The sequence below is a fragment of the Globicephala melas genome, chromosome 4 (genome assembly GCF_963455315.2).
Source record: "Globicephala melas chromosome 4, mGloMel1.2, whole genome shotgun sequence".
Lineage (NCBI taxonomy): Eukaryota > Metazoa > Chordata > Mammalia > Artiodactyla > Delphinidae > Globicephala > Globicephala melas.
In genome coordinates this window covers 8,946,538-8,962,561 of record NC_083317.1, presented here as the reverse complement: position 1 = coordinate 8,962,561, position 16,024 = coordinate 8,946,538, and the positions used below count along the sequence as shown (strand labels likewise).

Below are 16,024 nucleotides of genomic sequence, written 5' to 3'. Positions count from 1 at the left end.
CTGTTCATATAGTTTCATCTTTTCTGGAATGTCCTATAAATGTGAATGTGATTGGACAGTATGTAGCCTTTGAGACTGGCCTCTTGTATTTGAGAGTCATTCATTCTGTTGTATTTATCAGTAGCTTATTTCTTTTTATTGCTATTTATCTATAGTATTCCATTCTGTGGTTTGTTCCAGTTCACCAGTTGAACATTCAGGTTGTTTCCACATAGAATTATGATATAAATCTCTTACTGTACCCTCTTAAAAAATGCTCTTATAAATATCTGTCGGCTCACAAAGCATGTGTTTTTCCTAAATATTTTTATTAATTCTCAGCCCGCGTCCCTACTTGATTAACCACTTGAAAGGTCTTAATTATTTTAGGACAAAACATTAACAGCTTTCACGGGTATTAATTATGACAGTATTTTATATTTGCAACAGTGAAAATACCATTATACTTCTACTGACATAATTTCAGCCTGTAAAGCAGGTAAGGAGATGTTCATGACCTAACGTCTTGAATACTTAAAATGTATGAAAGTGAATATTCAGATATTGACAAATCCTTACTTGAATCACTAGCAGGAGGCTGCTTGGATCAGAGGGTGGCCAGGAATGCCGTTAAAGGTGGTGGCAGCCCTCCAGAGACTTTGCTCAGTGCAGAGTCAAAGCTGAACTTCGTTGCATACTTACAGGATTTAAAGGGGAGAAAGAACAACGGGAACCACATCTCCTCTAGTTCACAGGCGGCATCTGTGGTGGTGCTTTATGCCCCTGGCCATCAGACAGTGGTCCAGAAGCGCAGCGTGAAGTTCACTTTCTCAGCAGGCGAGCATGGTAGGCAGTGCATTGTACAAGCCTTGCCATGCCTTCTCACTTTTTTTTTTTTTTTTTTGCGGTACGCGGGCCTCTCACTGTTGTGGCCTCTCCCGTTGCGGAGCACAGGCTCCGGACGTGCAGGCTCAGCGGCCATGGCTCACGGGCCCAGCCGCTCCACGGCATGTGGGATCTTCCCGAACCGGGGCACAAACCCACGTCCCCTGCATCGGCAGGCAGATTCTCAACCACTGTGCCACCGGGGAAGCCCCATGCCTTCTCACTTTGGGAGAAACACCTGCGCCTTCTCTCCCCCATGTCCCATCACACACTCTCCTAAAACCTGGGGTGAGGCCCAGAGAGCTAAAGAGACAGTATTAGATGTGTAGAACAAGAAGAGAACAGACAATGGCCTTTTTCAATCAGTGGTATGGAGAATCTGACTATGGCAGGGTGTAAACATCCAATTCTGAGAAATCATGGCTCAGAGAGGGAGAGAGAAGTAGAGGCAACATAATATTATATACATACAACATATATGAAAGTCAGCATAATGCTGACTTTAAATAGGAGATAGTCTGCGGGCCCTTGGGGAAAGAGGAATTTCTCCAAATAAATACCCTCCACTTTGGATAGCTCAAGTGCTGGGTTTTTTTTAAAAAAAAAATACTACATGGGGCTTCCCTGGTGGCGCAGTGGTTGAGAGTCCGCCTGCCGATGCAGGGGACACGGGTTCGTGCCCCAGTCCAGGAGGATCCCACATGCCGCAGAGCGGCTGGGCCCGTGAGCCATGGCCGCCGAGCCTGCGCGTCCGGAGCTTGTGCTCCACAACGGGAGAGGCCACAACAGTGAGAGGCCTGTGTACCGCCAAAAAAAAAAAAAAAAATACCACATGTTTGAAAAAGTAGAGTGGATTTCCCTGGCGGTCCAGTGGTTAGGGCTTCGCACTTACACTGCAGGTGGCACGGGTTCTATCCTTGGCTGGGGAGCTAAGATCCCTCATTCCACACAATGCAGCCAAAAAATAAAAAATAAAATAAAATAAAAATACCTGTTTGAGTCCTTGTTTTAAAAAAATAAGAGGAAGAAGTAAACATGTTTACCCCCTTCCATTTTTTACTAACTGACAGTTTGCAAAGCCCTTGCCTCTGTATTGTCATCGTCCCCAGCTTCCCTAAGGTCCTGGGGTGATGGGATTCAGAACGTTCTCTGACAGTCTCGGGACATTGACTGGCCCCATGGAGCAATGACGCCCCAGTCAAGGGAGCGGAGGCATCCAGAAGCTCCTGAGTTGCACACCCTGGTGAATAGTTGAGACCAAATCAAAAGAGGCAGGAATGGGGAAGGTCTGGCATCTCTCCTCTGGGGTCCTCACCCCCAACTGATCACCATCAGGTAGCACTGGAAGAGGTCGATCGAGGCACTCGGTGCGGAACTGAGCAGCTTCTCACATCTTGGCTCGTAGTGACATAAATTTTGCATTGATCTCAAAAGAAGTAAATCGGCTCAAAGCAATTATTTTTTAAACAGGAGGGACGATAAAATGCTGCTTGTCTAGGATGAAAGGAGGACAGGCTACAAAGGCCCCTGATGAGGGGATCAGAAAGGTCTAGAGGGAACACTGTTCCCTCTAGGCTGATGAGTGTGGCTCATTCCAGGTCCATTGAAGTCCTTCCCATCTTTTAAGTTTTCTTCATTGTCCTTTATTAGCTCCATTTTCACATCAGGATACTGGTGCTCAGAGAGATTAACACCTGCGTAAAGTTGCATTGCCACTAACTGGCACACCCTGGACTGAAGTCTGAGCCCTCTGGCTCCCAACAGTAGGCTGTGTTCTTTAGCAGGTACCCTTTGAGGCAGGTGAGTTTCACAGATGGGGAATGGGCTCAGCAAGGTTATGTGGCCAGCCTAAACGAGGTTCTGCGACCTTGACAGTGGTGCAGACATTCTGGCTCAGGGCTTTCTCTGGCTCTGCTCACCCAGGACTCCTTCAGCTTGTAAGGTTTATCACTCAGCTAAGAAAGGAATATTAGAGATTCTAAAATAGATCATCTTGGCTGAAGAATCATCTCACGAATTTAGCTTTTATTTGGAGCGTCAATATGAAATATGCCCCGTGTGTACAAACCACTTTTTTTTTAATACTTTTTATCTCGAAGTAGATTAAGACTCACAAGAAGTTACACAAATAGTACCTGGTGTTCCTGTGTACTGTTCGTCCAGCTTCCCCCATGATAACATCTCACATAAGCATAGTCCCTCATCAAAACCAGGAAATCGATGTGGGAATATTACCATAACTCAACTTGAGATTTTTTCAGATTTCACCAGTTTCTACAATGCATTCTTTGTGTGTGTGTCTGTGCGTCTAGTTCCCACATACAAATTCTTGGAGCCAACACCACAGCCAGGATTTAGAACTCTTCCCTCGCTACAAAGCGACACCCTCACGTCACTCACTGCTTTGTATAGTCACACCCTCCACCCAGCGCTAACCCCTGGAAACCGCTGATCTGTTCTCCATCACTTTAATGTTATATAAATGGAATCATACATCATACATATTATGTAAATGTCACCTTTTGAGATTAGCTTTTTTCGTTTAGTACAGTGCTTTTGAGATCCATCCAAAGGCGAGTGGGGTATGTTCATGGGTGTATAGAGAGTTTGATCTTTTTTAATGAGTACTAACACTCCATTTTATGGGTGTACCTCAGTTCATTTATCCATTTACCTGACGGACATCTGGGTTGTTCTAGTCTTTGGTTATTAGGAATAAAGCCTAGGGGCTTCCCTGGTAGCGCAGTGGTTGCAGTGGTTAAGAATCCGCCCGCCAATGCAGGGGACACGGGTTCGAGCCCTGGTCCAGGAAGATCCCACATGCCATGGAGCAACTAAGCCCGTGTGCCACAACTACTGAGCCTGCGCTCTAGAGCCCGTGAGCCACAACTACTGAGCCCGCGTGCCTAGAGCCTGTGCTCCACAACAAGAGAAGCCACCACAATGAGAAGCCCGCGCACTGCAACAAAGAGTATCCCCCGCTCGCCGCAACTAGAGAAAAGCCCACGCACAGCAACAAAGACCCAGTGCAGCCAAAAATAAGATAAATGAAATAAATAAATTAAAAAAAAAGAAAAGAAAGAAGCCTCTGGCGATCCAGTGGTTAGGACTCTGTGCTTTCACTGCAGAGGGCCCAGGTTCAGTCCCTGGTCAGGGAACTAAGATCCTGCAAGCTGGGATAAATGCACAAGGGTTTGTTTACTGGGTTCTATGGTAAACGTGTGTTTAACTTTATAAGAAACGGCCGAACTGTTTTCCAGAGTGGACGTACCATTTTGCATTCCCATTTAAACAGTAATTCAAATGTCATTATCCTTTCTTTTTAACATTTTTATTTTTTAATATTTATTTATTTATTTGGTTGCACTGGGTCTTAGTTGCGGCAGGTGGTCTCCTTTTAGTTGTAGCTTGCCGACTCCTTAGTTGAGGCACATGGGCTTCTTAGTTGTGGCTTGTGAGCTCTTAGTTGCAGCATGTATGTGGTATCTAGTTCCCTGTCCAGGGATCAAACCCAGGCCCCCTGCATTGGGAACGTGGAGTCTTAACCACTCAGCCACCAGGGAAGTCCCTCGTTATCCTTTTGATGTCTTTAGAGATACCCCTTCTTTCATTCCTGATATTGGTAATTTGCTTTCTCTCTTTTTTGGTCAGTCTTTCTAGAGGTTTATCACTTTTCTTGTCCTTTTCGAATAACCACATTTTAATTTGATTTTTCTACATTATTTTTGTTTGTTTTGTTTCCAGTTTCATTTATTTCTGCTTTTTATTATGCCCTTCTTCGTCCTTGCTTTGGTTTTATTTTGTTCTTTTTCTGGTCTCGTGAGGTAGAGGCTTGGATTATAGATTTGAGTGTTTTCTTCTTTTATAATGTAAACATTTAGTGCTATAAATTTCCCTCTCAGCAGTACTTTAACTCCATCCCACGAAATCGGGTATATTGTAATTTTCATTCATTTCTTTATATTTTTTATTTCCTTTGATACTTCTTCACCCCATATCTAATTTAGAAGTTTGTTAATTTCCAAGTGTTTCTGGTTATCTTTCTGTTATTATTTTCCAGTTTGATTCCATTATGGTCAGAGAACATTCTTTGTAGGATTTAAATTTGTTGAAGTTCGGTAATATCATGGGTCGTAAAGCAGTCTTGGTGAATGTTCCACGAGCACGTAATGAGATGTATCCTGCTGGTGTTGAGTGGAGTGTTCTACAAGTGTTTATTAGATCCTGTTGCCTGAAGGTATTGCTCAGTTCTTCTATATCCTTACTGACTGTTTTCCTAGGAGTTCTATCAGTCATGGGATAGGGATGTTGAAGTTCAGCTACAGTTGTCAGTACTTATTCTTCTTTGAGTCCGGCAGTTCTTTCTTCAAGTATTTTACACCTCTGTTGTTTGGTGCACAGACATTTAGGAATGTTATATCTTCTTGTTGAACTGACCTTACCACTGTGTAATGTCCCTCTTTGACCCTGGTACTTTCCTTTGCTCTGAAGTCTATTCTGTCCTATATTAATAGTGCCACTCCAGCTTTCTTAAAATGTTTGCATATTGTATCTTTTTCCATCCTTTTACCTTTAACCTACTTATATTGTTATATATTTTTAAGTAGTTTTATCTTTTTTAAAAATTTATTTATTTCATTTATTTTTGGTTGTGTTGGGTCTTTGTTGCTGCGCGAGCTTTCTCTAGTTGGGGTGAGCGGGGGCTACTCTTTGTTGTGGTGCGCGGGCTTCTCATTGTGGTGGCTTCTCTTGTTGCAGAGCATGGGCTCTAGGTGTGCGGACTTCAGTAGTTGTGGCACACGGGCTCAGTAGTTGTGGTTCGCGGGCTCTAGAGCGCAGGCTCAGTAGTTGTGGCACATGGGCTTAGTTGCTCCGCAGCATGTGGGATCTTCCTGGACCAGGGCTCGAACCCGTGTCCCCTGCATTGGCAGGTGAATTCTTAACCACTGTGCCACCAGGGAAGCCATATTGTTATATTTGAAGTGAGTTTTGTGTAAGATAGCATACAACTGGGTCATTCCTTTTATCCATTCAACCAATCTCTTTTAATTGACATGTCATGTCAGGATATATTATGCCATTTTATTTATTTTCTGTTTGTTCCTTTTCATTCATTTTGTTTCCCTTTTCCTATTTTCCTGAGGTTACTTGAACATTTTTTTGGCATTCCATTTTGATTTATTTAAAGTGGTTTGGGGGTATATCTCTTTATATAGCTTTTTGCAGTGGTTGCTCTAGGGCTTACAGTGAACATAGAATATACATACTTACTGTGGTCTACTAGTATCAATATTTTACCACCATTTGCTTTTCTCTTCTCCCATATGATATAGTTGTCTGAAATACTACATTTACATACTAGAACCAAAGGAGATAGAGATACACTTTTTGCTTTCACTGTCCAACATAAATACTCAAGAGGAAAGGATATTATTTATACTCATTTATTTACCCTTTCTATTGCTCTTTAGTCATTCCTGATGTTCCATGTTTCCTACCATTATCATTTCCTTTCTGTCTGAAGAACATCATTTAGCCATTCTTTTAGTGCAAATCTGTTGGCACTGTTCTCCTTCATTGAGTCTTTTTTTTTTCACCTTCATTCATCTTGGTTTGGTTTGGTTGTTGTTGTTTTTTTTCTTTCACCTTTATTCTGGAAGGATGTTTTCATTGGAAATAGAAAAATTCTGGGTTGAAGTTCTTTTCTTTCAGCACTTGAAAATGGCAACTTCTTTCTGACTCTATGGTTTCTAAGGAGAAATCTGCTATTATTCGAATTATTCTCCCTTTTAGGTAATGTATAATTTCCCTCTGATTGCTATCAAGATTTTTTTCTTTGTCTTTAGTTTTCAGAAGTTTGATTATGTGACTGAACATGATTTCTTTGGTTTTATCCCTTTTAGAGTTCACTCAGCTTGTTTTATTTGTAGATATATGTCTTTCACCACATTTGGAAAGTTTTCAGTCATTATTTTTAAAATATTTTTCCAACCTATACTCTTTTTTCTCTTTTTCTGTGATTCCAGTGCACAAATGTTAGCTCTTTTGTTGTCCCACTGGTCTATGAGACTCTGTTCATTTTTTTTTTCTGATATTTTCTCTCTCCTTTGTTCAGCTCACATAATTTCTATTGATTGTGTCCTGAATTCCCCTCTTCCTCTGTCATCTCCATTCTGCTATTGAGCTCAACAGTAAGTTTTTCTATCTTGGTGATTATATTTTTTAGTTCTAAAATTTCTATTTGACTTTTCTTTGTATCTTGTATTTTTTTGCTGCCACTTTCTATTTCTTATTTGTTTCAAGCGTCCATAATTGGTTATTAGAGTATTTTTAGATAGCGGCTTTAAAATCCTTTTCCAATAATTCCAACCTCTGTATTATCTCTGCATTGGTGTCTTTTGGGTATCTTTTCTCATTCAAGTTGAGACTTTTGGCATTCCAGGTTACATTCTTTTCAATAGCCTAAGCTGCAATAAAATAAAAAATTTAAAAACCACATGGAACCCACTTCCAGGTCATTCCTTAAGTCCCAAGGTTCCTACCCAGTCCTGCCATGTTTCCTTCACCTCTTTTCTGATAGTTGGTTTATGTATTTTTGTTCAAGGTTTTTGTTTGTTTATTTGTTTGCAGTTAGATAAATAGGATGTATTATACTTACTCCATCTTGTCCAGAACCAAAAGCACAAACCACTCTTTAAAAATGCCAACCTGTTTGTCAAGTGTCTGATCTATGCACGATCCTTCATTTGGTCAGAGTATTTTTAAAGGCAAGAAGTAAAAACCCACTTAAGGGCTTCCCTGGTGGTGCAGTGGTTGAGAGTCCGCCTGCCAATGCAGGGGACACGAGTTTGTGCCCCGGTCCGGGAAGATCCCACATGCCTCAGAGCGGCTGAGCCCGTGAGCCATGGCTGCTGAGCCTGCGCGTCCAGAGCCTGTGCTCCGCAACAGGAGAGGCCACAGCAGTGAGACATCCACGTATCGCAAAAACAAAACAAAACTCATTTAAGCTACCTCAAGTAAAGAGAAGTTTATTACTAATTTACTACAGCGAATCTTAAGCGGCATGACCATAGTTCAGCTATTTCCTGTGGCAATTTGTCATCGTCCTAAGAAACCTCAAATTATGGGAAAAAATCACATTCTGCAAACAGTTATTTCAGTGGAGAAGTGGGGAAGACTGTTAGGGACTAGAGAGTTTACCTTTTTTTCTTTTTCCTGCAGGAATTAGAAGTTTTTGTCATGGTCCTCAAATCTAAACTTTACTGAATAATTCTATTTTATTCACGCACTTCACTTGCCACTCCTCACCCCCAAAATATAGTGTCATCTGCCAACCAATCTATATGATCTCATAGTTCCCTCACTCACCAAAGACTCTTCAGTGTCTGTGTCTCATGTTTCATATTCTTAGAAGAATAATTACATGTTTATTGATCACACACTGGATTTCTGGCTGGAGCCAGAAGTTGTTGCCTTTCTACTCAGCTGCAGCAGGGGAATAAGAGGAACTTGATTCACTTCTTTAGCAAAAGCCACAAACTGCTGTGCCTCGCAAAGAACAGTGCTGGGGGCAAACACGGGGCACAGAACCATTCTCCCAACACCCATCTCATGTATGAGGTTCTCGTCAAATGTCAAAGCAATTGCAATTTTATTATTCCTCTTTGTCTAGTGAGAAACTCCAAACTGCCTATTTGTGTGACATCTCTAAAATCTTGTTTCCTTAGAACGCCTGACAGACAATCTCAGAGTTGGACAGACATCCATAGCTGCTGCTCAGATGTTTCTTTTTTTCAGAGTTTTGCTGCTAAGAATATCTGCTCAACATTTGACTTCACTGTGGCCAATAATGGTCTCTGAATTGGTAAGTGCAAATATTTTACTCTTGAAAGCAAAATTGGAGCTTTTAGAAATGCTTTTTCAGGAATAATATTTCATATATATCTAATTTTATCTGCAAAATTTTCAATCAAGTTGGTAGTGCATAGTCAGCTCTTGCTTAAATAGAGATATTTTATCCTATAATCCTAGTTGCTCTCTCAACGTCAGTTATTCCAATTAATCTGTACAGTTTGATATTATTTGCTTTTTTTTTGGCCATGCCATGTGGCTTTCGGGATCTTAGTTCCATGACCAGGACATGGCAGTGAAAGTGCTGAGTCCTAACCACTGGACCACCAGGGAACTCCCTATTTGCTATTTTTTAAACTGTTTTTTTCCTCCAGTTTTATTGAGATATGTGTCCTATAGCAGTGTGTGAGTTTAAGGTGTACAACTTGATTTGACTGAAGTATATCATGAAATGATTATCACAGTAAGTTTAGTTAACGTCCATGACAAGGGATTGAACCCATGGCCCCTGCATTGGAAGCACGGAGTCTTAACCACTGGACCACCAGGGAAGTTCCTTGTATTATTTTTTTAGATTCCACTTATAAGGGAGATCATACAGTATTTGCCTTTCTCTTCTTATTTCACTTAGTATAATGCCCCCAAGGTCCTTCCATGTTGCTGGAAATGGTAGGATTCCTCCTTTTCGTGGCTGAATAATATTCCATTGTGTATATATAAAACAATTTCTTTATCTGTTTATCTGTTGATGGACATTTAGGTTGTTTCCATGTCTTGGCTACTGCAAATAATGCTGCCTGGATTATTTGCTTTTTTTTGTTACTGAGTTGTATGAATTCTTTATATATTTTGGATATTACCCTATCAGATATTTGGTTTGCAGATATTTTTTTCCATTTCATAGATTGTCTTTTCATTTTTTTGATGGTTTCTTTTGCTTTATTTGCTATTTTTTATGGACATATAAATTTTAAACATTAAGCTAGGTTTACTCTCTCTCAAATAGTAACTTGAATTCACATTTTTTTTAAAGATTCAGACATTCATACAGCTTGAAGAAGATCTGAAAGAGGACGATGAATCATTGAGGTGAGTAGTACAGCAGTCTGCACACATATATGAAGGTTAATGGACATCACCTTAAGACGCAGGGCTATCTAACACTAAATACTGTTTCCCTGAAGTAGTTGTGAAGGGACCAGCTATTCTGACCATTTCTTAAAAGGAAAACCTTCTTATGGACATTGCATAGGCAAAAGGACCACGGCAGATGTGAATGAATTTATAACAAGAGTTTCTTTGCAAATTTACAGAAACAGCAACAAAATCAACAGAATAAAAGTTTCAGTCTCTGATGGAAATGAGCCCTCGATGGGGGAGATACCCCAGAGTGAACTTATCCTATACTTATCAGCTTGCAAATTCTTGGACACAGCACTTTCTTTTCCACCTGACAAGATGCCGCTATTTCAGATGTAAGTCAGAGAAGACCACGTGTCTTCTTTGAAGCAGATGACTTTCTTTCCTCTTGAGCACTTTCACTTGTTCTTTCCTGTACAATATATAAGACACCTCAGCATGGGTTGCTAGTGGCCGAGGAGCCTGCTCAGAATACCAAGTTTCACATTACTTGCAACATCTGTGTTTTGGGGAATTTGGCTCACAGTAGTGTTTATGTACGGGTTTCTCTTTGTGCGTGTGTGTGTGTGTGTGTGTGTGTGTGTGTGTGTGTGTTTAGGTGGCTTTTGCTATTGGGTTCTTATAAAACAGAGTCACCCACTGGTGATCCTCACTGGGGTTGTATAATTTTTTTGTCTCTTTGTTTTTAATTAAATAAATGGAACTTGCCGTCTCCGATTGGCTCTGCCCTTGTGGGCTCACATTTCCTGTGGGCTTAACACAGCTGCTCATTTGTCTAATTTCATGCCTGGCCCCAGATGCCACTTCTCTCTATCCTATTTCCCCTACAGAGTGAAATCATGTAGAAATGTTTGTGCTTAGAAACACTAAGTGAAGGAAGCCAATCTGAAATGGCTACATACTGTCTGATTCCGACTATATGATGATCTATAAAAAGCAAGACTGTGGAGACAGTAAACAGCTGAGTGTGTGCCAGGCGGGAGGGGAGGGCGAGGCAGAGCACAGAGGATTTTTAGGGCAGTGAAACTACTTCGTATGATACATGTCATTGCACACTTGTCCGAGCCTATAGAAGTTACGGCACCAAGAGCGAACCCTAAGGTGAACTCTGGACTTTGGGTGATGATGTTGAGTCAGTGTCAGTGCATCGATTGTAACAAATGTACCCCTCTGGTGGGTGTGTTGGTAGTCAGGGAGGCTGTGCACGGCAGAGCAGGCCCCAGGGCAAGTGGGAAACCTCTGTACTCTCTGCTCAATTTGGGGTGAACCTAAAACTGCTCTAAAAAAGAAAGTTTTTTTTTTTTTAAGTGAGTTCCAATGACATGAGTATGCACAGCAGCATTAATCGTAATAGGCAAAAGGTAGAGAAATGTCCATCAGTTGACAAGTGGATAAATAACATGTGGTGTATCCGTACAATTAAATATTCTACAATACAAAGAAATGAAGTACCGACACATGCCACAGCACGGATGAACCTTGACGATATTAAGTGAAAGAAGCCAGGCACAAACGACCATGTATTATGTGATTCCATTTATATGAAATGTCCAGTATAAAAAAATCTGTACAGACAGAAAATAGATGAGTGGTTGCCTAGATCAAAGGGGTGTAGTGGATTGAGGGGTGAGGGCTAATGGGAACAGGGATTCTGTTTGGGGTTATGAAAATATCCTAAAATTGATTATGGTGGTGGACGTACAGTTCTGTGAATATACCAAAAGCTATTGATTTGTACACGTTAAACCGGTGAATGTGACTTACATCTCAGTAAAACTGTTTCTAACTCTTTAGGTGGGCTCCAAGCCAGCATGCCTGACCTCCGATTTCTTTCCTCCAGTTACAGGTGGGCATTTGTTCCAGAAGTAGACACAGAGGGCCCTGCCTTCCCGTCGGATCTAGAGGAGAATCACCAAGAATGCAAACCCCACACTGTCAGGATTCTCGAACTTCTAAAATTAAAATATGGGGTAAATGTTTTCCTTTTTAACAGTTATATTTGTGGCAGAGGGGAGAAAGGCTAGGCAGTGAGTGAAGTACTTCATGTGCTATTTGATTTTAATGATTTTGAACAGTTTTCAGAATGCCTCCTAACTGAATGTTCAGACTTGGAGATGGTTATAAATTTCATCTTTGTTTTAGCATGTATATGTCACTTTCTCATCCCAGTTGCTAAGGGGTAAAGCCTCCTGGGTGACACAGTCCTGTAGAAGTAGTCTTGCCCACAGAGTTCCTCTGTGACTCAGAGGAAGAGCCTGCCGGAGAGGTGACAGTGGCCCCAGCGGGGTGGGCTCAGGGTGAAATCCTGGTGGAAGATGGCAGCTGAAGACCTAGGATTTGAGTTGATGCTGCTACCATCAGCGCTGACAGTGAATTTCATAAAGGACCCATCTCTTAGCTTTCACCGCCTGCACGTGCCTCGCGTGCATCTCTAACCCTTAGCAAAGCCACGTCGTTGTGGGTTTTTTGCAGGAAATCAGCAGCTCCGACGAGATCACCATGAAGAGCGAGTTCCCTCTTCTGCGCCAGCATTCTCTTTCCACCATTAGGCAATTGATGCCATTCTTCAAGACTCTGAATTGTGCCTTTAAAACCCAAAGTAAACTGCCTACTGACACCCGGGGGCCTCTACTTGTGGAGTCGCCCGTCGCAGATAGCTCAAGGGTCTTGAAGCAACTGGAAGAATGTGTTGAATACGATTTTTTGGAACATCTGGAATGTTAACCTTGTAAGCCAGAACTCGTTTAATCCATTTACTGAGACTTCGAGAAAAAACAGGATATATTCAAAACAAAAAAGGAGCCAGGATAGTGCTTTTAAACAAGTGTGTCTCAGTTTTGAAAGTAAATTTCAGATCATTTTTCTGGTGGGCACCAAAATACACCTCCCTGAATGCCATGTAATATTTTTAGATCTGATTTTATGTTTCTTCCTCAATTTATGTAAAGAAATAAAATTAATATATCATCTAGTGGTGGCACATTTGTGATATAAAGTAAAGGATGAAGAGATTGGAGAGTTGTTTTCTTTGTTGCAGATATATGGGTCTGTGTCAGTACACCTCTCTAAAAATTTTGTTGACTATTATTTTAACCTTTCTCACATATGTCCCTTTAAACATTTGTTTTGGTACCACATTTTAAAATGAAAATATATTATTTTCTGAAAATACTAATTGCCCGTTACCATTGACTATTCAGAGGTGTGAGCTTGCAGATATCTCATTGTATTTAACTCATGCCCATTAAAATCACATGTTCACACTCTTCTGCTGGGTAAGAAATACATAGTTTTCAAAGGTCTGACAGCTGTAACCTTAGTTATGGCACCACGGTGTGCCTGGCCAGCACTTTCCATTGAACATAAAGCAGTCAGCGTGGTCATGGAGCCTCTAATGCCTGAAACTATTGTCAGGGAAACTCACTCTTTGGACTCTTCCTTATTACTCTGTCATTTCTGGGATCTCTTTACCTCTCTGCAGACATTGCTGTTGATGAAAATAATCCCTTCCTAGGCACAGACTCCTCCAGGCTGGCAGCGTGTCATCCCACTCTTCTCGAGCCTCTTTGTCTCATGCCAACTTCCTTATTTAGACTCCCTCTTGGTGCCCATCCTCTGAGGTGAGAACCCTCACTCTGCTCCAGTGCGCGGGGCTTGCCTGCCAGACCTGCGTAGCTCACGTCCCCTTTTCAGCCACCAGGGCGTCGTTCCATGACCTCATTTTCCGGGCCAGACGATGCAAACTGTCCTACCTAATGTGTGCTCTCAGATCCATCCTTTCTATAGACAAGGGTGTTTGGGAACTTGACCAACATTACTGGTTAAGTTTCTCCTAACATTCTACTACGTATTAGTTTGTGAACACTGCAGAAGCAATTTGTGTCACTAGCCCCAAGATAGGATATGGGGAGCACAGAACCACTTGGTTCCCTAAATAAGGGCTAAAAGTAAGAATCAAAAAGCACCACCATATATGGGTATTCATACAAATACGTGTTAAAAATTACATGGAGGGACTTCCCTGGCGGTCCAGCGGTTAAGACTCCTTGCTTCCATTGCAGAGAGCGCGGGTTTGATCCCTGGTTGGGGAACTAAGATCCCGCATGCCGTGTGGCACAGCCAAAAAAAAATAATAAAAAAAATAAATAATTACATGGAAACTATGTTGTTTTTGTGTGTGTTGGGGGGGTATCTTTAAAATCATTTGCAAGTTTGGTCACTAAAATATTAAATATTGAAGTGTAGAATTGTGAATTCAATGTAACTTATATGATGATTTCCCTATAATTCAGGTTGTGAGGAGATAACCATATGCTGATTAATAGTTAACATCAAGGTGGGTACATATGATCACGTATCAAAATTGACAACAAAACTAATAGCTTATTTATATCATCAGTAGCTATTATGCCATGAAAGGTAGGTCTTGTATCTGTACCTAGATTTACAAATTTTGTTTTTTCTTTTTTTCCTCTCCAGTATCTAAAACAGCTTAATGGTCTCGGTCAATACCATATAAAATTTAATCCTTATTTATTAATAGAAATCTTAAAAGACATTTAATAGTACATCTCTGTTTATCATAGAACACTAGGAAAGAAGTCTTATAAATGTGATGTATATCTAAGTCTTTTGTCCGTGTACACACCACAGTGGGTGAGGGCATAGGCTCTGAATTCAATTTGCGTTTGTTATTCAGCTTTACCCACATGCTAGGCTGGACATATACTTTGTTCCTCAGTTTTCTCATCTATACAATAGAAATATCGACTGTAACTACCCCTCAGGGTTATAGCAACTAACCCTCTCTGTGCTCCCGCTGTGGTTTCTATAGTTGTTTTTTTTCACTTGACTTTTTTTGGGGGGTCTTTTATGTCTTTTTTCTCTTTTAACTTTTTGTTTTATATTGGAGTATAGTTGATTGACAATGTTGTCTTAGTTTTAAAAGAGAAAATGGAGATTTTTTTTTTTTTAAGTGTGAGGAAAAGCAAAATCAACAGTTCTTTTTTGCCTTCCTACTTGCAAGACGACCGCTGTGACTCATTTCCTCTCAGAAGAAGTTAAGCCATGTGTCCAACCCAAGGACCAAAGTGCCACTTCTCTGGGGGCAAGCAGTGTGCTGGGTCCCGTGCTCTAACAAAGCAGACTTTGGAACGCATGGAGCTACAGGAGGGTGTGGTGGGGACGTAGCCCTTAGGAGCGGGTATGAATGGTCGTCACCCCTGGAGTGCTTCCCAGGGGCCAGGCATTGTGCTGAGCGCGTCACATGGGTGATTTCCTAACCCCCGTGAGAGGTAGGGACTGTTCCTCAGTTCTCCAAAGTCTGCAGAGCCAGGAACCGAAGCCTAGGTCTGTCTTGCTCTAGAGCACTATGTTCTCAAGCCCAGGGCTGAGAAGTTTAAACAGGAAAACCCTGCAAGGGCTGCTGCCGCGTGGTGCCGGGTGGGAGACAGCTTCTGAGGACACCCCGCCCAGCGGGCTTCCTGCTGAAACAGCTCCTCCCAGAGCCTCGGCACAGAGCAGGTGGCTCCTGCCTCTCAAGGGGTGCTGAGGTGTTTTAAAGCAGAACAAGCCTTATTTTCCAGCATTTGTGTTATGCCCAGTTAAATTAGAAGTAGAAGTAGCTGGATTCATCGAGATGGTTGATGAAGACTGTAATTAGAAGCTTTGAACAACAACCTGGGAGACCAGACAGAATCTGGCCTTTGCAATTAAATTGAGGTAAGACAATGCCTTCTGCCAGGTATCATTTGCAGTTTAGTAGGACACACAAACCCATGAACATGGAAAAGTAACACCATCAAAGAAGAGTCCACCCATTCTACACTAAGGGGCAACTGGACATTGTGAGAATCACTACGTAGTATCTTACCATGCTTACATGTTTTGTTAAGTTGTATAGTCATCATTCCATAAGCTGAATTCCATCATCTGCAATCGGACTTTGTGCTGTCTCTGAAGTTGAGTGAAGAGACCCCCTTCAACCTTTTTTCAGGATGGTTATGAGGACCCGGCAGTTAGAAATCTCAGTTGTGGTTAGAATCCAGAAAAGCAACTTTACTTAACAGGGGTCCTCTATCTGGTGTGTGCACAGAATCATCCAGAGAGCTTGCTAACTTGCAGAAGGCTTAGCCTCCGCCCCAGAAAGTCTGAAACAGTAAGTGGGGTG

The 16,024-nt window shown here is 41.6% G+C and overlaps 1 protein-coding gene across 5 annotated transcripts in view; it reads left to right on the top strand.

Moving 5' to 3' along the window:
- DOP1B (DOP1 leucine zipper like protein B) overlaps window positions 1-13,913 on the top strand; it is a 109,965-nt gene extending 96,052 nt beyond the window's left edge. For 2 of the 5 annotated variants that reach the window (XM_030880857.2, XM_030880855.2), the window contains exons 33-37: window positions 8,592-8,728; window positions 9,749-9,804; window positions 10,029-10,190; window positions 11,696-11,825; window positions 12,328-13,913. In XM_030880857.2, the coding sequence (XP_030736717.2) occupies window positions 8,592-8,728; window positions 9,749-9,804; window positions 10,029-10,190; window positions 11,696-11,825; window positions 12,328-12,579 (737 nt within the window). In that variant the 3' untranslated portion in view covers window positions 12,580-13,913. Of the gene's footprint in view, window positions 1-6,979; window positions 7,056-8,591; window positions 8,729-9,748; window positions 9,805-10,028; window positions 10,191-11,695; window positions 11,826-12,327 lie in introns of those variants that run through there. The other 3 variants (XR_009563659.1, XR_009563658.1, XM_060297810.1) reach the window with 3 other exon arrangements.
- Window positions 13,914-16,024: the final 2,111 nt, after the last annotated feature.